We start from the raw sequence: 24,633 nt of genomic DNA, 5'->3' as shown, positions 1-24,633 counted from the left end.
CCTTAGGTTGTTTCTCTGCTGTGTTGTTTTTAGAGTCAGTGTGAAGCTCATGTCTGAGCTGAGCTTCACTCTTCTTCTATTAATAAACACGACCCGTTACCACCCCAGACCAGCCCAGTTGTTGGAAGACGTGCCAAGAAGCAACAACTTCTAGGCAGAAATTGTATGACTCTTCAAGTAAAGCCGTGACAACAAAAACAATCAGAAAAGGTGACATTTTCATACAAGCAGGATCTGTGGTGATTAATGCTCAGTGATTATCAGGCAGGAGAACACAGGCTGCCTGGGTCCCACCGCCGCCATCACGCACATCCCGGCCCCGCGCACGTGCTCTCCACAGGTCTCTGCCGTCCCGCCATGCGATCCGGTCTGAGGGCGCCGTGCCTGCGCGTGCGGGGTGTGTGTGTAGCTCCGCGAAGCTCTCGGCTCCTGTCTCTGCACCTGGCCAACCCCCGACCCAGGAGAGCACAACACGGGGAAGGACGTTTCTCCGGGTCTCAGGGTGAAACGCCCAGCAGCCGGCCACCCCTTCCTCCCAGGGGATGGATCCCGTGACAACATGTTTGAATTTTACTTCATTGCACGTCGTCTGACCCAAACTCATGCCCATAAACGTACCTTATCCCTCCCGATCGGAAGGGGCATCGCTGTGTACAGATTCTTTCTTCCATCAAACACTGGTTTCCGATCCCCGAAGATCTGTGTTTTAAAGTGCTGGACCATATGTTCCACTATTTCCCTGAAACAGGACAGAATTCAGGCAAAATGTCAATAAAATCAGAGAAACGCATGTAAGGACGACAGTCCTCTAACGCCGGTCTAGGAGCAATTTGGTAAGACCTGTGGCTCCTTTCAGCGCGCCGACTTTCACACTTTTCTGTACGGACTCCCATCAGGGCCTCCAGTGGGCGGACACTCACTCGGTTAGTCGGACACGGGAGTGCCGTCCCACACCGGGCACCGTGCGCACTATGCCTGGCAGATGACACATGCACCCTGAACTTCCTGGGGGTCCCGTTCCCCAAGCTGGGGGCCCAGACACCACGCGCTCTGCGGGTGACTTGCAGGACACTCTCCAGGACCTGCCACGAGAGCGGACCCCACCCCTCCCTGGTCGACACAGGGGGACTGGCTTGGCCATGCTCTTGCTCTGTCACTGCAAAGTCCAAAGATGCCCCACGCAAAAGTGTTCCCAAGGTCTGTGTGACTGGCTTGGTCTTCGGTGCTCCTGGGATCAGCTGTAAGCATGCACCCTGGGTGCTGCTACCCTTTCAGTCTGGGCCCCAGAACAAACACCCTAACCTCGCCTTAAAGCCCAGCGGCAGCCTGACCCAACTGGGACATTCATGACCTGCCCGGCCATGAGCACGAAACAGGGTCTTTGTTGCGACCGGCACTCAGACGCCGGTGCCGCGCGTTCCCCGGGCTTCATAGTGGCAGAAGTCCTGTGAACACACAGGAACCCCTCTGTTGCAGGGCTCTGGAAACACTGACCTGTGGCCCCCCTTGCCCGCTGTACCTCACCGTCCACAGCAGAAAGACGCGCAGAAACACACTGAATGGCCAGAGACAGCTCAAATGTCCTGCCGGCTCATTCTCAGGGGAGAGCGACACCCCACCCCAGGTTTGCTCCCAAAGCGCCCCACTCAGCACCCTCTGTCGGCATTTCAGGGTGGTTTTGAGGCCTTCTGCTTTAACTCCCCAAATACGTGACTCTTCTTACACACCAGAGCCTCATAAAATACAGACAGGAAAGGCCATGATACCGGCCTGGGACAGGCTCCACGTCTCAGTCACCGTCAGCAGCTCATGGATGTGGGAGCGAGGGTGACTCCAGCAGCAGAGTGAGGGGAGGGAGAGGACATCAGAGAAGCTGCCCTCAGCAGGGGAGATCTGAACTCAGCCTAGTTCTAAGGATCTTTCTCTGGGACAGAGCTTTGGTCATCTCTCAGGAAGCAAGAATTCATTCCATCCTTTGCCAGAATACGAGGACAGCTGGCCTACGAAGGCTTTCCTTATTCAGACCGGCTTTGCCCAGCCTCCAGGGATCCGGCCAACCCTGCCCCAGTACCAGACGCCTAAGTGAGCCCCGGCGCATAAAGAGCCTTTGGGCATCTTCTCTGATAGTTCCACCAAGAACGCTCCAGGCCTCTGACTCCTATGGGAGACGACAGTGCGTCCCTGACGGCCCGGCCCTGTAGCCACCGTGCAGTCTCTCTCCCGCATCTCCACATACTGCTCTGGGCCATCGTCAGAGAGAGGTGGTCTCCAGACCACCGCGCTCCAAGCGTTGAAGACCCCCTCTTCTCGGTCAAGGAATCCCTGTCCACTCAAGTTCCGGGCAGCCGTATGGAGAGCTCCACTCACACCTGAAGAGCAAATCGTTTGACTTACTCAAGTTTATTCTGGGCGGAAGACAGAGGACCGTGGGCTAATGTCACCAATGAACACGGATGGAGAAATGAAGTGCAGGTGACCAGGGGCGGGGTGCCAAACCCCCCCAATGTACCTGCGCACGGCGGCTACCGACTGACCGTGGATCAAGGCCGGTCAGCACGCATTTCGTACACTGTCTATACTGTAGGCTGTATTCTTACAATAAAGTGAGCCAGAGAGAAGAAAATGTCATTAAGAAAATCACAAGGAAAAGAAAATACAATTACTTTCAGTACCACATTTATTGAAAAAAAAAGAACAAAAAACAAACAAAAAAAAACCACATGTAAATGGACATGTGCGGTTCCAGCCATGCTGTCCCGGGTCCACTGTATTAACAAGCTGAGTCCAGCGACTTGTGAAAAATGACACCGAGTCCATGCCGGGTGGATGTCAGGAATGAAAGGACGGACCTAATGAGACAAAAGTAACCAACACAAACTGTATGACACACATCACGTAAAAATCTACAGCTACAACACGTCCGGAAGAAAACCCAGGAGAAAAAGTCTCTAATGACCCTGGGGACAGACAGAAATTTCTTAGAACACAAACAGTATGAACTGCAAGAAAATAAAAAAGAAAATAAAAATAAATTCAAAAACATCATCAAAATTAAAACTTTCACTCTTTAAAAGCTACAGTTACAAAAAAGAAAAGACAAGACGCCAGGACTAAATATTCAAGAAACACACACAGGTGTCTGACAGAGGACACGCACGCACAGCGTGTTTTAAAAACTCTCATAACTCAGTAAGACAAACAAGCGAACCTTAAACAGTGTGCAAGGCCAAGAACAGACACATTGGAAAAGCTGCTACGGAAATGGCCAATAAGTGCACGGAAAGACGTTCCTCATTGGTCAAGAGGAAAATGTTCACAAAACCAGCAGCAGAGCCCACCACGCACCCGCTGGGTCTATCGTGACAGACCACCCAGACCGGCTCGGTGAAGGCCAGCCCGCTCCACGGATCCGCCCGGGGCTGCTGTGAACCGTACAACAGCCCAGCCACTCTGTGGGGGGAAAGCTGGCCACTTCTCAGAAAGGTCAGTGTACATGCACCACGCCACCTTGTAACCCAGTCACAGAAGAGAGAGGAAGACACACAACTACGTCAACGCTCAAATGCAAACGTGTGTCACAGTCCCACGCTGGAACCAACTCATATGTCTGTCAACTGGTGAAGAGACGAATCAGGGCCCAAGGTTACGACGGGACACCGTGGGCACTGCTAGTGCCAACACGCTGACTGCGGGTTAGAAATATGCCCGGGAAGGAGAATGATACCAAACGGCACTACCACAAGATTACGTTTGTAGGAGACTCTCTTGAAGGCACGTCAATGGTCGCCTCTGGACACAGGATGGGGAACTCGCTGAAAGGGGCAGGGGGGAGCTCTGGGGGAGTCAGAACATCCCACACCTCGATCAAGGTGGCTGTTCCACGTGTATGCACGGGTTTTTAAAGCTCACTAACTCAAAACTAAAAAGGGATGCATTTTGTTGTATGTAAATGTATCTCGATAAATTTATGTTTTAAAAATCAAAATGTAAAAAGGTTTTTAATTATGATTACCTCAAAGATGTAGGAAAAGCATGACTAAAATTCAACACACGTTCACAATTTTTTTTTTAAGTTAGCAAACTAACTAGGACAGATAGGAAATTTCTTCATCTGGCGAAGTGCTCCGAGATTCACGTCCAAAGCTGGGCCAGACCACAGGCAGCACAGAAGGGTAAGAACGGAGAAGGACTGTAAAGAGGAAAAACCCCATTACTGGTGGACCTTAGTGCTGTGCTTGTTGAAAACCCAGACGAACCTGCAGGCAGGTGCAGAGTCCCTGCCTTCTCTCCGTGGAACTCCAGGGCCCCGCACACCGCGGATATCCACGAACACATAGAAACACACGCACACACTTGCCCCCAGTACCGAGTCTCTGTTCACTCACTCACTCGCTCACTCATTCATCTGTTCGCGCTCTCGGGCAGGTGGTGGGGCAGGGCAGGAGCTCATGGGCAAGGTCGATCATTAAACCCAGGAAGCCCCGTCTCACGCCCCAGGGCCGCGAGGGAAGGGACGGGATCCAGTGTTCTTGGCCCTCGGTTGAAGCCCGAGCCACGTGAAACTTCGGTCTCTATGAACGCTTGCTACACCCTATATTGAATCCAACACCGGGCACGACAGCGCCACTCACATACCGAACAGTGGGCTCTTCTGTGGCCGGAGTCACACCCTGCGGCTCCGAACTGCAGGGCCTGGTTGAGTGTGGTGCACAGCCGGGGCTCAGTAAATATTTGGGGAAAGAAGGAAGCTGTTCAACCGTTGCGGGAGTGAGTCATCCTGACGTGCTACCAAGGAGCCCTGTGTGGGGGACCAGTCGTCCAGAACCTTGGCCACCACACGGACGAGAGAAGACCCCAATTATCCCCTCTGTTCTGCTCCCTCCCACACCGCGGTGGCTGACTCTCACGGCAGGGAAGGTGCTGTCACCTTGTACAACTGGGCAAAACATAAACAGGGACGGTACCACTTCATTTCGAGGACAGGACGCCCACTCACTATAAAACACCGAGTCCCTTCCCTTCATTAACACGGACCGGCTCCCTCTGGCTTGCCGGTGACTCACTCACCTTCCTTCCTTCCTGCTTCTCGGTCTCTCTCTGTTCTAACAGCGGGAAACAGAGGAGCATAAAACTTGCCAGTTCAGGACCACCTTCTCAGCTTTCCTCCCTCTTGGGGAGCTTTGTACTATCGCTCAATGAATTTGGCTTTGCTTCCCACAAAAACAAAAAACCAAAAAACAAAAGAGACAAGCAAGAAACCAAAAAACACTAACAAAACAAAACCCAAAACCCCAAAAAATAACTTGCCATTTCAGTCCCTGTTACACGCACGGCGCGGTAGTGCGATGGATGTTCACGCTGCTGTGTAACCGTCACCACGGTCCGTCTCCATGACTGCCTGATGCCTCAGGGGTAGGTCTGCCCCCATTAAACACGAGTCCCAGGGACCCGACTTGACTAGCCACTCCTTGGCAACTGCTGGAACACTTTTCAGCGGAGCCGCCTGGGGACGTGCGTCTTGGGTCCCCGTGTTCAGGCCGGCCTTCCTACTGTGTCTGGTCCTGGACTACATGAGTCTGGCTCCCAGGACAGACACCCCGACTAAGCATAAACCTGGGGCTACGCTCCGGACATCACTCAGAAGGCAACGGCCCCTAAAGACGATCTGTGCTCACTCTGCAGACCCCTAACGGGCTCGTCTCTTACAGAATGGTCCCTGTAGTAAAATGTCTGCTGGGCACGACACACGCACGACCCACTCAGCCCTCACACAGCCTCAGAGGTGGCCACCATCCTCACCACTGATGCCCAAGGACGCAGACACACGCAGCCACATGCTACTAAGTACCAGCAGCAAGATGCAAGGCCGCCTGGCAGTATCCAGAACACGTTTGCTGAGCCAAACAGGCTGGCACACTCCCTATTTGCTTTTTAATCCTTTTGCCATAATTCTGGGCAAGTTTTCTCTTAAAAAAAAAATGCAGTCTTGGGGCCCCCGGGGGGCTCAGTCAAGCAGCCCACTCTTGATTCTGGGTCAGGTCACGATCTCAGGCTTGTGAGATTAAGTCTGGCACTCGGTGGGGAGCCTGCAAAAGATTCCCGCCCCCCGCTGTCGTGCACACGGCAGTCTTTTCTTGATTCCTAACTACACAGGTTTTGCGTTTTAGGACATCTTCACTGTCAATTTCAAATACAGATAACGCCGCAAATCTGCCTAGACCACCTCCTCATCTCAAGCCTCTTCACGGAAGTGATTTGTTCATTTTCAAAGCTGTGCATTTACAGAAATACCTAGGTACATAAAAAGAAATACAATGTACCATTCTTTTTCAGACATATGGCATCAAACACATGGTCTGGTGCTTGCTGTGTTCCCTCTCTATGGGTCTCTGACCGGCCCTTGTCACTGGATACAAAGTGGCCATCAAGTCTAGAAAGAGACACATTATTGTATCACGTGCCCTGACTCATATTAACCAACCACTTACAACCTGGCTGTCTGCGCTTCCAGACTGGGAGCTCTATGTCACTGTTGTCTACAGTGTCACTTGTCTACAGCTGTGTGGTACTACGCAGAATTCACTTAACCATCCCTCCTGACTGACATTGGGATGGCTTCTCTTTCTTTCCATCACAATGTGAGACATCCTCGTACATCTCTCTTTGGGATAAATACTTAGAAGAAAGGATACATACACATACTATTTTCACTTTAATGTATGGACTGTCCTCAAAAGTCTTGATCAAGGGACCCCTCCAGAGGGCAGTGCCCGAGGTAAACAGCAGGCCGCAAACAGCACAGCCACATTGTAGCCCACCCACCCACCCCCATCCCCGGGGCCGCAGAGGGGTCACTCCTGCAGTGTTCTCTTGACAGAGCTAGAGAGGAACAAGGACAGGACGGTCAGAAGGCAAGGAGCATGCCATCTTGCTCGCCATGCTCTGAGCAGAGTGCTGCTAATTCTGACCCACTGCCAAGGTTTCCCAGTGCTGGCGGCAAGGCCCACACACCCCGGCCCAGTGCTGTGCTCTGGCTACTCTGTGAGACCATCTCTGTGCCCACAGTGATAGCGGAAGTGTCTGGAGAAGAGGTACCTTGCCTTATACTGAATCCCTCCCACAGCAGCCACTTGGTGCATGGTGACGGAGGGTGTGGCCCGAGATGGAGGGCACACAAGGAAGGACTCACAGTGACGCGTCACACAGGATATGGATGGCAGTTTTTGCTCAGCTTTGCACCAAAGCTTCAGGGTTGAACTTACTACCATCTACCATGGGCACTGCACAAAGTTTTCGAAACTCAGAGTTAAGACACTGTCCTTGCCGTAACAGAGGCTGCAGCGTGGAAGGAGAAACAGGTAAGGAGATGGGATGTTAAGGACTGTCTTGCCTGTCACTCGCAGGGGACGGAGCACAGCAAGCTCTGTGCTTCTCTGTCTTCCTGATCCACCCAGAGACTCCCTCCAGCAGCAGCTCAGACTCTGAGGACCACCAGATACCGGTGGGACTCTCTTCCCCACGAGGGGCACGGACTGTGTCTCTCTTGCCCACGCTGCACCCCCGCTGGCACAGCACCCACCTCACGAGTGGGGGTTTCATAAATGTGGCTGGTCAGGCTGCCGGCAAAGTTGGGAGAGGGAGGGATTAACCCAGAGTGCCAGCAGGTGGGTTTTGGTAACAGGAAAACTTTACTTCCAACATCTTTCTATGCTATTTTGATGGATAACAATTTTGAGATTGGACCTTAGCCAGAGTCCATCACAAGTCACAGTAAAATAAAGACTCCTGAAGGCTCACACATCTCACTAGGCCGGGGTTCCCAGCCTGGCTCAAAGCCCAGGGGAGAAGCAGGCATGCTAGTAAGTGGGCTGGCCGTGGCCACAGAAATGCGGCTCAAACCCCATCTTTATTACTTACTGTTTGACTTGAGGGAATTTCCAAACATTGGGTCACTTTAGAACCTTGTCGATGGAACTACAAGGATGTGGCAGTACACTCAGGTAAAGACATCAAATTTTAATCCCCAACAGCCTGTTTCTGTTGCCAGATGACAAAGCCTGAGTCATGTCTCCTTCACGAAAAAAAATAAAATAAAATAAACCAATACCCCCCCAATCTTGTTAGAAAGGAGCCCAACTGCCATCGCACCAATAAAAAGCCCAGAAAATGTGCGGCTTCTCCGTGCCTTCCCCCACCTCTCAGAGTGCACCTCAATCACAGGCCCACACAGGTATCTGGCTCAGGGAAGCTCGGCATCAGACATGGCCACTGGTGGACAGTCTCACAGCGCTTCCAACTGGAAGACTGTCACTGAAGAAGCTGCTGAAACCAGCTGTCCCCAACGTTTTTCTTCAGAGACACGTGTTTTTCGTAAGTGTGTATTTTCAAGGTTCTCATGTCATTGTCACGTGCTGTCTCTTTGGGACAGACACTCGGCGGTAGACCTGGCAGATCAAAAGGCACGCGCCCTCTTTATTTTAATACTCCCACTAAATCACCTTCTGAAGAACCCGGCCTGGGACCCTGGGCGGGCTCAACTGGTAGAGCACACAGCTCGCTCTAAATGTCAGGATTATGAATGAGTTCAAGCCCTACACTGGGCATGGAGCCTACTTAAAATTTTTAAAAATAAGGAGCCTGGACCAATGCATATTGGTCACACTGGGCAAATCCAAGTGTTTAGTTTTTTTTTTTTCATTAAGATAGTAGTTTGTTTTTTTTAATTTAAATCCAATTAGCCAACAAATAGTACATGATTAATTTCAGATGCAGTGTTCAATGATTCATTAGTTACATATAACACTCAGTGCTCACCAATCACGTGCCTTCTTTCACGCCCATCACCCAGTGACCCCCATTCCCCAGCCACCTCCCCTCCGGCAACCCTCAGTTTGTTTCCCAGAGTCAAGAGTCTCTCATGCTTTGGTCTCCCTCTCTGATTCCTTTCCATTCAGTTCTCCCTCCTTTCCGCTATGACAATTGTCTTTCTGTCTGACTTATTTCACTTAGCACAATACCCTTCAGTTCCATACCCGTCGTTGTAAAGGGTAGGTATTCATCCTTTCTGATGGCTGAGTAACGTCCCACTGTGTATATGGACCACATCTTCTTTATCCATTCATCTGTTGAAGGGCATCTCCATTCCTTCCACTGTTTGGCTACTGTGGACATTGCTGCTATGAACACTGGGGTGCACGTGCCCCTTTGTTTCACTACATCTGTATCTTTGGGGTAAATAACCAAACTGCCTAGTTTTATAGATAAGGGAAATGAATCCCCCATTCTTTCTCTTAAAAAGACTGTAATCAGGAAAAAAATACGGCAGCAAAGAGCACTTCATAAGGCACCAGCACAAACTGGGCAACCAATCTGAGTTTGCAAACTGCAACTGAGAATTCTGTTTCTGACCATGACAAAGTAATTAGTATTGGACTTATATCCTTCTACCTTCACTACAAAACTAGAGAAAATAGAGGACAGCTAATTCTGGCACTGAAACGGGCAGCTTAAGACTGTGACTAATGAGGCATGGAAAACTCATGAGGTTAGCCACACATCCACTCGGACTGGGAGCAGCTTCCAAACTACAGCATGGGAGGAAAGGAGCACTGGAGAGCCGCAGTCTTGTTGCACTGAAGAGATGGAGGGCAGAATCTGGATCTGCCAAAGAGGCAGGAATTTGTGGGACAAGGTACCAGAGAAGACAGCAACAGCCAGACTCCCTCAATGTAACGTATATAAGGTTCAGGAATGGCAAAAATTTACTGTGTGTGTAAATAAGCAAAAAGGGTGATGTTAGTAATCTAAGGAAAAACCTGTCGATAGAAACAGATCCTGAAATGAGCCATATGTTGTAATGAGCAGACAAGGACGGCCGTGATACGTACGCTATTACTGTAAGTACACTCGAGGTCATTAAGAAAAAGATGGGGACAATGAGTGAACAGATGGGGAGTCTCAGCAGAGAACATAAACTATGAAAAAGAACCAAATGCAAAACCTAGAACTGAAAAGTACAGCATCTAAATGACAAGTATTAGACGATTACCACACAAGACTGGATACAACAACCAAAAAAAGCAGAGAGGGTAAAGAGATCTTGAAGACAGATCAATAAGGATTATCCAAACTGAAAACAGAGAGGAAAAAGACTTTTTTAAAAATCACAGTTTCAATGACAAGATAAAAATGGCCTAAGATACACATAACTGCAATCCCATAGAGGAGAAAATGGGGCAGAAAAAATATTTTAAGAAATGATAGCCAGCATTTCACCCAAATTTCATGAAAGATAATCAGCACACAAATCCAGAAAAACTCTAATGAACACCAAGAAGGAAAAATACAAAGAAAATCACACTTGTGCACATCAGAATCAAACTGCTGAAAAGCAAAATTAAAACAGAAAATATTCACAGGAAAAATGACAAATTACATATAGGTGAAGTAAAATAAACTGAAAATTCACCAGAAGAAATGATGATTAAAAGGTAATATAATGAGGGCACCTGAGTGGCTCAATGGGTTAAGCCTCTGCCTTCGACTCAGGTCATGATCTCAGGGTCCCGGGATCAAGCCCCGCATCGGGCTCTCTGCTCAGCGGGGAGCCTGCTTCCCCCCCCCCCCGTCTGCCTCTCTGCCTACTTGTAATCTCGCTCTGTCAAATAAACAAATAAAATCTTAAAAAAAAAAAAGGTAATATAAGACAACTTTAAAGAGTTGGGAGGAAAATGTAAATTTAGAATTCTATATCCAGCAAAAATATCTTGCAAAAATAAGAAGGAAATTAACACATTCGTAGGTTTCCAAAAGGTGCTAGAAGAATTCATCTTCTCATGGGCACACCCGAACAAGAAAGGCTAACAGATATTCTTTAGGCTGAAAGGAAGTGATGCCAGGTGAAAACACTCATCAGTGGAGAACTGGGTATGGTTCATATATGGGTAAACAGACCCTTTTCTTAATTTCCTTAAAACAACAGCATCGTACCGTGGAATTTATAATGTATACAGAAGTAAAATAAATGATGACAACAGCAAAACGACAGATGGGTCAAAAGAATTACACTACTATGAAATTCCTACATTTCATACGAAGTTACAGTCTTAACACCAAGTCAACTGGTGACTCCAAGGTGCAGACTAAAATGCAGAAAGTGATCACGTAAAAAGCAAAAAGAGGTAAAGGCACAAACTAGCCGAGGGAATCAATGGAATAAAGAACGTCTGATGAGCCCAAAGGGAAAAGGGGAAAGAGAAACAAGAATAAAGAATAAAAAACAGTGGGACGGTGGCCCTCAACCGCAGATAACTAAATGTACATTTACATTGTATTTACGCAAATCGAACACGCCCATTAAAATCCAGAAATAGAGTAAGTCCCTGTACTGTCTACAATGGACATACTTGAAACACACACACAGGTTGACAGGGGAAGTACATACAGGCTACACCCCAGCTAAACAGTAAGCTGTACTGATAACCAGGCAGAAAAGGCTTATTTTATTTATTTATTTAAATATTTTACTTATTTATTTGACAGAGACCACAAGTAGACAGAACAACAGACGGGGGGCAGGAGGGGAAGCAGGCTCCCCGCTGAGCAGAGAGCCTGACGCAGGGCTCGATCCAGGACCCTGAGATCATGACTTGAGCCAAAGGCATAGGCTTAACCCACTGAGCCACCCAGGCGCCCCAAGAAAAGGCTTTTTAAACCAGAAGAGTTACAATATATGGAGAATACATCCTAGTGATAAAGGGGTCAATTTATCACGGAAGACAAAAAGCTATAAATGTGTGTATCTGGTAGGAGAGCTTCGAAACACATGAAATCAGAACGGTACTGAAGGGCGGGACAGACCAAGCGGCGTCACAGCAGGACAGAACGATGACAATGGGCGTGAAGGATTGGGACGGCACCACCACCGACTCCCAGACCCACCAAACTCAGGAGACACTTTCTTTTCCAGCGTCTGAACAACACTTAAGATCAACCACATGCTGAGCCCTAAGATAAATTTCAAAAGAATCAAATCTTAAAGAGAATGGTCTTAACCATAAAAGAATTAAATTAGCAATCAAAGACAACAGGGTATCAAAAAAAAATCCCCGAAGAGTTAAAATTTGAACACATTTCTTTCCTTTTTTTAAAATTTTATTTATTTTTTATTTATTTGACAGAGGGAGATGACAAGCAGGCAGAGAGGCAGGGAGAGAGAGAGAGAGGAAGGGAAGCAGGCTCCCAGCTGAGCAGAGAGACTGATGCAGGGCTCCATCCCAGGACCCTGAGATCATGACCTGAGCCGCAGAGGCTTAACCCACTGAGCCATCCAGGTGCCCCAAAATTTGAACACATTTCTAAAAACAAAAAAACATGGAATAAAGAAAATTCACAGGGAAAATGAGAGAATACTTTGAATGAAAATTAAAATGTATCAAAACTTGTGGGCTATAGCTAAAACCAGGCACAGAGGGAAACCTACAGCCTTAAACAAATGGACTGGAAAAGAAAGAAGGTTGAAATTTGATGATCTAACCTCAAAACAAATAAAGATCAGAGAAAACAGACGGGGGGCATCCACAAAAGAGAAAAATCAGCAAAGTAAAAAGCTGTTTCTATGAAAAGAAGGCTGTGATTGACAACCCCGTAGCAAAGCCGATGAAGGAAAGAGAAGACACAAACAGGGTTTGCTTGGTGGGTCCCACACACGGGAAAGGGACACTAGGAACCGTTTTTGCCGGTCAACTCAACAACGCACACGAGCGGGATTCCTTGAGAGACGCAAACCACCAAACTGACACACAAAAAGAGACGGGAATTCTGGACAGCCCGGTATCTGATAAAGAAATTAAACAGTAGGAAGAAAAGTCAAGGTCTGAGTCATTTCAGTGACAAATTCAGTCACACATTCAAGAAAGAAATTACGCCCGTCTTTTAAGTTCCTCTTTCAGAATCTGGAGGAGGATGGAGCACCTCCCAGCCTGAGGGACAATGCCTCGAGCCCCTACTATCAAAACCTAAGAAGAGAAGTACAGGTCAATATTTCCTCGGAAGTAGAGACACAAAAATGGACCAAAAAATGCTAACAAATTAAGTCTGGCAATATACAAAAATAACTAATTGTGACTAAAGATGTGGGTAAAATAATACACCATGACTCACAGAAGTTCATGCTAATTCAACACACAAAAAAATCAGTGTAATACACCTCCCTAATAGCAGGTGGGAAGGGGCCCCTGGGTGGCTCAGTGGGTTGAGCGTCCAACTCTTGGTTTGGACTCAGGTCGTGATATCAGGGTCGTGGGATCAAGCCCCACGTCAGGCTCTGTGCTCAGCATGGAGTCTGCTTGAGACGCTCTCTCCCTCTTACCTCCACCCCCCCCAAATAAATAAATCTTTAAAAATAAAACAGGAGGTGGGGGAAAAAAAAGAAGAAAAACTACCTGATTATGCCAACAGATGCAGAAAAAGCATTTGGCAGAACTCAAAACCTAATGATGAGGACATTTCTCATCAAATCAGGGAGAGAATTCCCTCAGCCTATTAAAGGGGCTCTAAGAAAATCCTACAACCAACAGAATATTTTGTAGGTGCAGGCATGAATGATTCCCCCACAGGAGTGAAAACAAGGCAAGGATGTCTGTTTTTACCACATATATCCAATGTTATTTACACTGGGTTTCTTAGACACTGCAATAAAGTAAAAAAATAAGTAACCTGCATTAGAAACTGGAAAAAAAGAAAACGACCTTTGTTAAAAAAATAATGAAAAACTCTTTAACATCTTTAAAGTGCACAACTAAATGGTTTTGGTATATTCACGGGGTTGTCCCCCTTAGAGAACCACAGCCCAAGTTTAGAAAACTTGTCATCACTCTGAAAAGAAACCCCACACTCGTTAGCAGTCACTCCTGAAAAACTTCCTTCCTGGACAATGAAAGTTTAGAATACGACTTATATTAATATCAAAGAATACAAGGAACTTAAGAGTGCATAAACTGAAAGGTGTCTGTGTTGAACAGGAAAACTAAGTCCCGCAAGAAATTCAAGTAGATCCAGTCAATGGGGACCGCAGCCCTGTGTTTGGACCAGAACATTCTACGGCGTCCACTTTCCCTAACTGATCTGTACTTTCAAAGCCACCGCAAGAAAGTATTCCGGGGGCCTTCCTGGTAGCAGGGAAAATCAACTGAGTCACCCTCTCCCCCAAAGGCACCCAGGTAAGTCGATGGGGAAAGAAAAGTCTTCTCAACAGACCCTAACCTCCCAGCACACGAGCATTTGTCCAAGATGGGCCACAGGCCTGAACAGACACACCGGCCCAGGGCACCTGGGGGCTCAGGAGGTTAAGCCACCAACTCTTGGTTTCGGCTCAGGCCATGATCTCACGGGTCATGAGCTCGAGCTCTGCGTCAGGCCCTGAGCTCAAACCAGAGTTGGCTTGAAATTCTGTCTCTGCTCCTCCCCCTGCCTGAGCGCACTCTCGCACACTGTCGCACACTTGTGCGCTCTCCCAAATAAAATCATATACACACACACACATATATAAGTCATATGTATAATAAATAAAATCATATATATGTGTGTGTGTGTGTATATATACCCAAAATGTAATCTTCTTAAAAAAGAATACCTTGCTCCCTTCAGACAGACAAAGATTTCCTAGAGAGAACACACAATATCATAACAATTTTCAACATTTTATAGCTTGGATGTCAACAAAATTATAAAAATCTGCTCATTAAGAGACACCACTTAGTGCCATGGCAAGCCTCAAACCAGGCAGAAACATGCCCAACACCAACCTGTACCTCAAGTATATTACCGACTCCGACAGACCAGTAACAAAGACGCAAGGCAGGAAGGGGCTTTAACAGACACTTTGTTAGAAAATACTATGTGATGGGCACCTGAGGGGCTCAGTCGGTGAGGCGTCTGTCTTCGGTTAAGGTCAGGATCCTGGAGTCCTGGGATCGAGTCCTGCGTTGGGCTTCCTGCTCAGCAGGGAGTCTGCTTCTCCCTCTGCCCCTGCCCCCCAACTCATGTTCTCACTCTCTTTCTAATAAATAAATAAAAATCTTAAAAAAAAAAAAAAAAGAAAGAAAGAAAGAAAAAGAGGGGCACCTGGGGGGCTCAGTGGGTTAAGCCTCTGCCTTCAGCTTGGGTCAAGATCTCAGGGTCCTGGGATCAGCCCCACATCTGGCTCTCTGCTCAGCAGGGAGCCTGCTTCCTCCTCTCTCTCTGCCTACCTCTGCCTCCTTGTGATGTCTGTCTGTCAAATAAATGAATAAAATCTTTAAAAAAAAAAGAAAGAAAGAAAGAAAAGAAAAGAAAAGAAAAAGAAATACTACGTGATGTGCAAATGTAACGGAATTACAGCTACGAGCACAGGAAAAGTGCTCAACTCACTCTCAGGACATGGAAATTGAAACCACAAAGAGAAACCATGAGACACCACTGAAACCTCAAAACTCCCAAAGACTGACCGTCCCACACACTGAGGACACAGGACAACCAGAACCTTGCCCGGACGGTGGGAGAACAAGGCCCAGCCGCCCCTCAGGACAGCTCCTTCGCGGTTTCTCACGTTGCTAAGCCTGCACCTCCCCTGTGACCCGGCAACTTCACTCCTGCATCCAAGAGAAACGAAAACGTGCGTCTCCACAAAAGACTTCAACAGCTTTGTTCATGATGGCAAAGCCCAGAGAGCCCAAGCATCCAACAAGAGGATGATGAAACTATGAAATACTCGTATCATGAAACAGTCCTCGGCTACTGATACACACAACAATACGAGTCCGTCTCAACGACGTCACCGCCAGTGGAAGGAGCAGGTCGGGGAGACCACCTCACAGGCTGTGCGACTCCGCTGTGTCCCGGCCCCTCCCCCCCAGCAGGGAACAGATCAACGGTGACACCGGTCAGAGCACCGGCCTCGGGGCTGGGACTGATGAAGAGGGCACGAGGAGAGGTTCTCAGCTGACGGGCGGGCACAGGAGCTTGTCCCAACATGGAGCTACACCCTTAACTGTATCAAGGTGCGATGAGACACACGAGATATTTTTCGAAAAGCAACCGCAGCAGAAAGCTCCGGGGAAGGGCCTGCTGTGTGCACAGGGCAGCCGCGCATCAGTCGCGGCCGGTGAAGGGTGAAGCGACAGATACCTGTTCACTCTCCGTGGGCATTTCTCCGGCTTGATGTCCAATTCGTAATGATAGATGTCAATTTTTGGAATGTCCATTTCAAAGAAGTTGGCCTGTAACTTGATTGTTCTCCCGGAGGTCCCGAAGTCGGGTCTGGGCGGAGGCTTGAAGGCATATCCTTGGATGGGCGGCGGCGGCGGCGCGGGAGGCGCGAGCACTGGAAGGGCCAAGAGAACGCGGGTTACCCAGGGAGCAGCGGCTTTCCCGGAGCTTTCCCGGAGCTTTCCCGGAGCTCGTGCGTCGCCTCCACCGTGCGGCCCGCCCTTCCCAGCTCCCGCGGACCCGCTGTCACACGCCACCCCCCACACACGCGTTCCTTCCTCCTCCTCCCTATGCTCTCACGTTTCCGCGGAAAACCCGCCTCTCCCGCCCCTACCCCTCTCCAGGTCTGCGTCATCAGAGACGCACCATCCTCAACTGCCAGGCCCAAGGGACCCTCTGTCCCTCGAGGCCCGGTTTCACCGTGCACAGGCAGTGAGGGAAGCCTCCTAACGGGGTCTTGACTTCCAGGCACCCCCACCCCCTGCTGACCCACTTTCTACACTCCGGGCCATCCCTGTCCCCATGCCTCCGTGGCTGGCCCCAGCCAAGGCTCCAACTGGCAGCCGTCCGGTGAGCACTGTCCAGCCTCAGCCTTGTCGTCTGCCACCCCCAGACCTCCTCAATCCCGGGCACCAGCCTTCACTCATCACGGCCCTTACTCCTGTCTCTGGCTTGCTGTGTTCACAGTGCCAGGACACGCGCGTTACACTGCGCTGCAAGCCCACTTGGCGGTCTCCCCGGCCAGACCCGGGCAACTTGAGCAAGGTCACCTTCATGCCCTAGAGTCTAAGAGCGCTCGATGGACCAGACGAGCCCAGAAACATCTGGTCAACCTCCTTCCGGTTGTAACTATGGAGGCTGAGGCTCAGACAGGTGAGGCAAGGCTGCAGAGGCCACTCAGACAGAGTCCCTGACCATGAACCACCAGAGTCAGGGAGGAGGATTTCTGCAACCTCAAGAGTCAAGAAACCCGAGCCTTCCCCACAGCGGGGCTCATGCAGGCACCCTGCCACGGCTCGCCTGGGGCGCCACTTCCTATCCCCCAGCCCCTACTCCAGGGGCTTTAGACAGCTGTGCTCAGGTGACTACCCACGCCACCTCTCCCATCCCTGGAACCACAATGCACCCCCTTCTCCGCAGACCAACAGCACATTTCCACAAAGGAGGGGCCTCAACATCAAGCCACTTCTTGACTTCAAATGCACCGCAGCGACTCACTGCTCATGTGTGTGTCTGTACATCGCTGCCCTGTCTGTGCATGTGACAGAGACCGGGAAAACGGGACCGTGTGAATTCTCAGGAGACAAGACCAAAGGGGTACGATGCATACGGAATTGAAGGGGCCAAGAACCCCACGCTGGTGGCCCCCCTGCATTCCCAGGTAAGTCATTCACTTAAGCAAGGAGCATACTCCTCCCCCACAGACAGTACAGAAACTTCACCCCAACACAAATTTTCACTAATTCTAATAAAGTTCAAACTGCGGCTTAGGAAAAGAAATCAACTAAATATTTTTCCAATAACAGAATATTCTTAATTTTTGCTTGTCTTTTTTTAAAATCCTCCTCGTTAAAAAAAAAAAAAGAAAGAAAGATAGAAAGAAAAAATCCCACGTACTTCAATCCCTGCTGACATTTACCGGAAACAAAAGTATGCTACTAAGAATAATTTAAGCTGTTTTTACTGCATTTCTGACCTAGAAAAACTCAGAGCCCTTCAGTTACTCTTTTTGTTTTGTTTTCTTTCTACGAGAAAACAAACATGCTTCAAAGGTTATTAATCTCACTGAGTTGTACCACCTGTAACCCTTCAGGTCTGTCTCACTGAGCAACTCTGATGTAGATGCCATATTTACGGACTCGCACACCACACACCAGCCCTTCAACAAGCACACTCGTGTGCCCCTTACACGCTGGGTAACGTCCAGGATGAAGGATACAAAAATAAACAGTGCTCCCAGGCAGCTCCCGGGTCCCCTCCCAGAGCAGCGTGGGAATGCACGCCAGCAAAGGACGAGGCGGGTCTGCTCCTCGTAAGCACAGGCTACGTGCGATCCTTTGTACTACAGACCCTGCCCCTGCCCAGGAGCGGACTGCACCGTCTGCCCACACGCTGTCCCTGCTCCTAGGCAGAAGCCTAACCTACAAGACGCATCTTGAGAATGCAGAAACACAGCAGAACCGCACGAGTTGACTACTGTTCCCCAGGAAATGCCCAGCCACAGACACGGCCCATTTCAGGAACCAGAGCACCAGCCACACCGAATAAGGGCTTTCCAGTTTACAAGGTGCTTTTCACATGTTTCTTGACTGTGCATCACAGCTACGGAGCCAAGATGTTGCCTCTGAAAAGGGAAGCCGTCCAAGGCTCAGAGAGGAACAGCGAGCTGGGGTGCCCGTTTCTGAAGCAAGGCTTCCTTCCGCCCCTCAGCAGCCATCTGTCCCCAGCTAGATGGGGATGAGTTTACCGTCCTAAAATCTAACCACTGCCACAGACATGCCTGCGGCCCATTTCTCTGGCTGAGCCCATTTCTCCGGTCTCCGTGATACCCACCACTTCCAGAAAACTGCCGCGGGAAACAAGGGAACCTGCCCATGGCCCGGGTCACTAACCCGTGTCAATGAAAGCCGTGGGAAAACACAATGGCGACACGTTCATGGAATACGTGACTTCACAAGCTATTTCTTCCTTGCTTCTAGCTTTTAACCCGAAAATCCTGAGAGCTCTGGGCCGGTGTGCGGAGTACACGACCACAAGCGAAGCCCTGACCATGCCCCAAGCAGAGCAGGGGGCGGTCCCGGCAGCTTCAGGCCCCCGGGAAGGAAACGCTCCTAACAGGAGGATAAAGACTCTGGCCCAGCCTCGCCCTCAGGGAGATCTGGGACTCATGCCTCATGGGGAGTCAATCCAGAAGAGTAAAATGCTAAGACAAGCAGGACTGGGACCCCGAGGGGACCTCGCACAGGCCACGCCGCACGCAAGAGCCGGGGCACGGGAGAAGGGACAGAGTGGCGGGCGGGCGGGGGCGCTCTCGTGGGTGTCAGCTCTTGGCCCCAGTGGAAGATGATATTCTGAGATGAAAACCGAATGCTGACCAGCACACACACCTGCTTCACGGTCAAAACAGATGACTCTGAAAATTAATTCCAGTGTCGCCTAGAGAGCAACTCGCCACACGCACCCTTCCCGCTCACCCGTGCCGCAGGAGGAACAGAGAAGCAGAGATGCCGGGGAGCAACGGGGGGGGGGGGGGCTCCATGCCCCAAGCCCACCGCCCCCAAGCTTGACGATCATGTGCTGGGGAGATGGGGGATGGTTCTCAACTCAGCCTCCCCCGCCTTGGGGACCATCAACATCTGCTGAATACAGGACAGCCCACGAGGAGGATCTGGGGGGGCTTCACCAGAGAAGATGCCCCTGAGAGACTCAGTGGGGACCTCACCCCAAAACCCGACCCTGTGGTAAGACCCCAGGTCCCCTCCAGCTGGGCCGACACCGCCACCCTTGCCGGGCCCAGCAATCCTCCCCACCCCCCAGGTGCTCCCATCTTCTCCACCCCACCCCGAGACACGCTGCTTCCCTCTGCTCAAAGCTCTGCCTGATGCCCAGGCCTGCATCTCCCCCCCCCGCCCCGCGCCCCCAGCAGGTGCACTGCCTCTCCCACCTGGCCACGCGGCACACGGCTCTGCTGGGAATGTGTTTCCACTGTGTCTGTGCCATCGGACTGCTGCTCTGGGGGGCGAAACCCTTGGGAATAGGAAGGCGACCCCTCCTTCCTCATCCAGGAGCACTGGATGGTCACCGCAGGAAGGGACCTCAGCAGGGGGAGGGAAATGGCGGGTCCGAGGCAAGCACAGTCCCTGGCCCACCACCGACCCAATGCACCCACGAGTCGCACCACGGACCAGAGCGCGTTTCAAGGGCAGGGGGGCCCCAGCGTGTCAGCCGGCGCTGGTAACGCAGGCAACGAGTGTTTGCGGAACTGCTGGTAACTCAGCGCACGTGCTCAGAAATTCCACTTTTAAGCCACGTCTCCATCAGTGAAAGGGAAACGTAGTGAATGAGTAACCGACTTCCTGTATGAGCGACTGGGTCACGGCAACTGGGAAGTTTTGCTGTTTTTTTTTTTCCTTTATTTCTTTTTTTTTTTTTTTTTTACAGGCACCATGGAAAGCGAGCCTGTCGCTGTGTTCTAAGTAAGGCTTCTGTGGGACGGGGCTCTCCTCCCCAAGGAATCCAGGTCTCAGGGCGGGGACTGTCACCGCCTTTTTTCATGAAGGGTCCCAGAGCAGGCTGTGTGACACCTGTCCCACGCACAATCTCCTCGCAGCCCCCTTGCCAGAGTGGGACGCCCGTCCCGGCCCTCCCCTAAGTAAGGGGTGCACACACAGGACAAGAAGTGGGGTGACCAGAGAGTGAAGGCTTGTAGAGGCTCTCCCACGTACCAGATAACTGAGAGACTGTGGGTCCAGGTCACCTGTCTTCACTTAACTACAGGTCACAGAGCACTTTCTATAGTGGCCTCCGTGGGTGACTGCCTACCGAACACGTGGTCGCACTTCCCCACCTGTGATGATGGACGGGGACCAGGTGGCTGCTTTCACACAGTGCAGTTTCTCTGATGTCAAAACACACACTTATTACAGAAGATACGGAAAAATACAGAGAACAGAAAAGTTGCCTGTGACGCCACCAGAGGTAATCCCTGTTCAAAGTCAGTCTCTGCACACACACACGACACACAATGTGTGCGCTTGCGCTGACACAACCATGCAGACTTATCCCTGACGGCTTTCATCTAACGTCATATTACGCAATTCTCCACAACGAATCTTCGCCGACGGCCGTACTCACCGAGCCGTCTCCTGCCGATGCATTTCAGCGGTTTCCAAACATTCACTTTAAAAAGTAAACGCTGCGCTGAAGGCCCACGTAGGAACATCTCTACCTACGTCCTTGGAGTGGAAGCAGGGGGCCCACCGGAGGGCTCAGCGCACGAGGGGGACCCCGCCTTCCACAGCACCCACCGGGGGCTCCCACGGCCATGTACCGCCGCTGCCACCCTTCCACCCACACACGGAGAACAGACTGTCAGATCGACGCTCGCCCCTCGCTGGCTCAGGCTCCAGGTTCCAGGCCTCTAGAACGAAGGACTTGCTGACCCATTAACGTCCTGAATCTGACCCCAGGCCAGGCACGGACCCCGCCCGCAGGAGCACAGGGTCTGAGCGAGAGGCAGCAGTGCACGGACAGGAACAGGGTCCTGAGCCCAGATGCAGGATGAGTGCCGTCCCCGGGGCTGCCGCCAAGCCCTGCCCAGCCCGGCCCCACCGCCCAGCATCTCTGCCCTCCCTGCTACGGTGACCCACATGTCAGAGGCCTCTAGGCCATGGGCACACCACCGCTTCACGGCTCAGCTTGGGAGCTGTGTCTCCTGCTCCCCCACACAGCCAGTCAGGCCTTTGGGGTGCCCTGGGTCCCTTGAGCCACTGTGCTCCGTGTCAGTCCCTTCCCGGGGTCCAGGCGACCACACGATGAGTGTCCTTCCAGGACACATGTCTGTTGGCCTCAGTACCCAGCCAGGAGCCATCCACGTGCCCACAGAAAGGACCCAGGAGACATGTGTGCAGGAGGCCAGGCTCCCCACACCCCAGCTGTCTACAGTGGCATTCTGTGGTTTTTCTCTCTTTCCTGTCCTGGCTTCCTTGAGAAACAAGTGAGGACCAAGGCCCATCTCCGCCCCAGGAGATGCCAGGAGGCGGCACGCACCTGCTGCTCTGTCCTGCCTGCCCCTCTACCACAGCCTTCATCAGGGCGGCTCGTCTGGCCTCCTTGAGTTCAAGTCCGGCCACCAGGTGTCCCTAGGACCAGGACCGACCAGGCCAAGTGCCCTGGAGCCAGGGCCCTGAGAGTGAGATGCCCTGCCCACCACCTGCGGACCACAGAACCCTGGCCCTGGAGAGGGAGGGCCAAGGGGAGCACCCCCGAGCCGGGAGGTCTCAGCCCAGAACCCACGCAGACAACTCGGAGGGCCTGTGAACTTGGGCTGAGCTCAAAGTGAAATGTATCGCTCCTTTCCCTCATGAACAAGGACAACCAAGCACACGAGGACACACCAGGACACAAGGAAACAGAAGGCTCCCCTGCCACATGGTGGCAGTTAACGGGTTCAAACCCACTGCTACTTGGGGGCACTGGGGGGCTCAGTCAGTTGGGTGCCTGACGCCCCCCCAGCTCGTGTGTACATGCGCACTCTCTGTCAAATAAGTAAAAACCTTTAAACTCACTGCTACTTCAAAATCATGGTATTTACTAGACCGGCTGCTGGACCCTCACTAAATGTGGTAACATTTGTTCTGTTATTTTGTTAACTGTTCCTCGTCATCCTATGTGTCTTATCCTGTGCCTTGAAAAACGTTCTTATTCTACCCATAACCTTGACCAGCCTGACAAAGGGCTTCATGACCCCGAGTGCGTGAGAACCGTCCACTCCAAGGGGCCGGGGTGGCCTCATCTCTAAGCAGAGAAGATGGCGTCTCAGTTCCCCGTTATGTCACAAACCGACACCCCCCCCCCAGGTTCGTGGTGGTCTAACGGGTGGGCCGTTAGCTGGTCCTCAGACAGGGAGGGCCCCGGAGGCAGCATCACGCCCTGCAGGCCTGCAAACCAGGCTTTCTGTCTCCATGGCTGCCCCACCAGCGCCTGTCCCCGATGTGATGTGAGCTCATGAGCTACCAGCTGCCATGACAACGGCTCGCCAGGCTCACCGCACAGGCTGCCTACCAGGCAGGGGCTCGGCGCTGGGAATCAGAAATCAGACATCCTGCTAAGGCCTGACAGCATGGCCTTGTGTTCAAAACGTGAGGCCCATCTGCGTCCCAAGACCAAACCTGTACACGGTCTCAGGACCCACAGCTCTGCCCATTCACCTAGAAGCAAATCGGGGGGAAGCAGCGCGCAGTCGCCAGGCAAGTTTATCTGGTGACGAGCACAGAAAGCCCGCAGCAGACAAGCATCATTGTTCCGAGAAGCTCTTCGTTTCTGCTGTTTTCTAAACACCGAAGCACACGGAACTGAATTCGTACAAACCCTGCATAACCCGTGTGGCCTGCACTCTGGCGGGAGATGCTGGCTTGGAGCAGCCTCGGCCCCACACCCAGCCTCCTCCCACCGCCACTGCCCCTGTGCCTCACAGCCAGGACCAACGCCAATGTCTCGGCGCCGGCTTCCACCATCAGGCCAAGAGCAACATCCCTGGCCACTGATGACACATAATAAACAGCAGAATTTGGGGCCGGAAGTCACCTTGGAAACCGCGGGGAGAAAGTAACTCACCCTTTCCCCTGAAACCTGCTCTGAGTCACGGACTTGGGGTGAGCCTGGCTCCAGGAGGGTCTGGGAGCTCCGCCTGGGGGAGGGGCCCGAGAGGAAGCCCATAGAGAGGGGAGCCTGGGGCTTCCCATCCCCACTAGGGCTCCTGTCACCACATCTTACTAGCAGCCCAGCATCTTCCAAAACCAAAGGAACTGGGTGACTTAAATGTTCCTCGAGATACACGTAGCTCACAGAGTCATCAAATTAACACAGAGTCTGGCCCTCAGTGACCGGCAGGTGACCACCGGTGCAGGCTCTGGATTAACTGGCTGACGTGCTGCTCGCTGTACTGGCTGTAGGGCCAGCAACACAGCGTTCCTCCAGGAAGGGAACCCAGCCCACCTGCACCCATGTCTCAGCGGGACCAGGACAGTCAAAGATTTGCCCCCGAACACCAGGAAGCTATTGTCAAGCTCCTTCTGGAGCCTCGAAGGGAGCATTGGTATTCAATGTCATGTATCCTCCGTTTCCTTCTAGAATTCTGTTTTCACTATACTGGGCATCAGCCAGAAATTATGAAGACAAAAGAAAGTGACAGAAATAGCTCAAGGCCGTCTAGGCCTCCTATGCCACAATGTGGGCCAGGCCGGGCATCAGCTCCTTCAGTCTTCTGGACCTCCCTGGAAGAGGCAACAGAGTCACTCAACAGGCTGAGTGACTCGTCAGGGTCCCCGGCTGGGCAGTGGCTAGGTAGGACCACCACCCAGGTCCGTGTGTCTCCTGTACCTTTGCTTTCACCGTGGGCTAGAAAAGGACAGGTTCTGAAGGCTCCCGGGGCCCAGACCAGAGAGCAGAAGCCGTCCGACCAGCACTCTCCTGCTACAACAGGACAGACAGACTGCCACTCAGCGCATTCACCTGTTGCCTACACAGGCCGCTATGGCTTACGGCCCTCCCCAAGCCAGTGGGACTCCACCGAACACAACCGCGGCAGCCTCTCTGGGGAGATGAATGGAGCCATTCTCAGAACGAAGCGCTACGACTGCAGACAGGGACATGTGCTCCCGTCAGCTG

The 24,633-nt window shown here is 51.4% G+C and overlaps 1 protein-coding gene across 4 annotated transcripts in view; it reads right to left on the bottom strand.

Annotated features, from left to right (window-relative positions):
- AGO2 (argonaute RISC catalytic component 2) overlaps nt 1–24,633 on the bottom strand; it is a 103,199-nt gene that overhangs the window by 38,751 nt on the left and 39,815 nt on the right. For 2 of the 4 annotated variants that reach the window (XM_047728577.1, XM_047728578.1), the window contains exons 2-3: nt 16,165–16,360; nt 619–739 (exon numbers count right to left, since the gene is read on the bottom strand). In XM_047728577.1, coding sequence (XP_047584533.1) covers nt 619–739; nt 16,165–16,360 — 317 coding nt within the window. Of the gene's footprint in view, nt 1–618; nt 740–16,164; nt 16,361–20,690; nt 20,832–24,633 lie in introns of those variants that run through there. The other 2 variants (XM_047728579.1, XM_047728580.1) reach the window with 2 other exon arrangements.

The sequence above is a fragment of the Lutra lutra genome, chromosome 4, assembly GCF_902655055.1.
Source record: "Lutra lutra chromosome 4, mLutLut1.2, whole genome shotgun sequence".
NCBI lineage: Eukaryota > Metazoa > Chordata > Mammalia > Carnivora > Mustelidae > Lutra > Lutra lutra.
The sequence above is the reverse complement of the archived record's forward strand: the minus strand, read 5'-3'. Positions and strand labels throughout refer to the sequence as shown.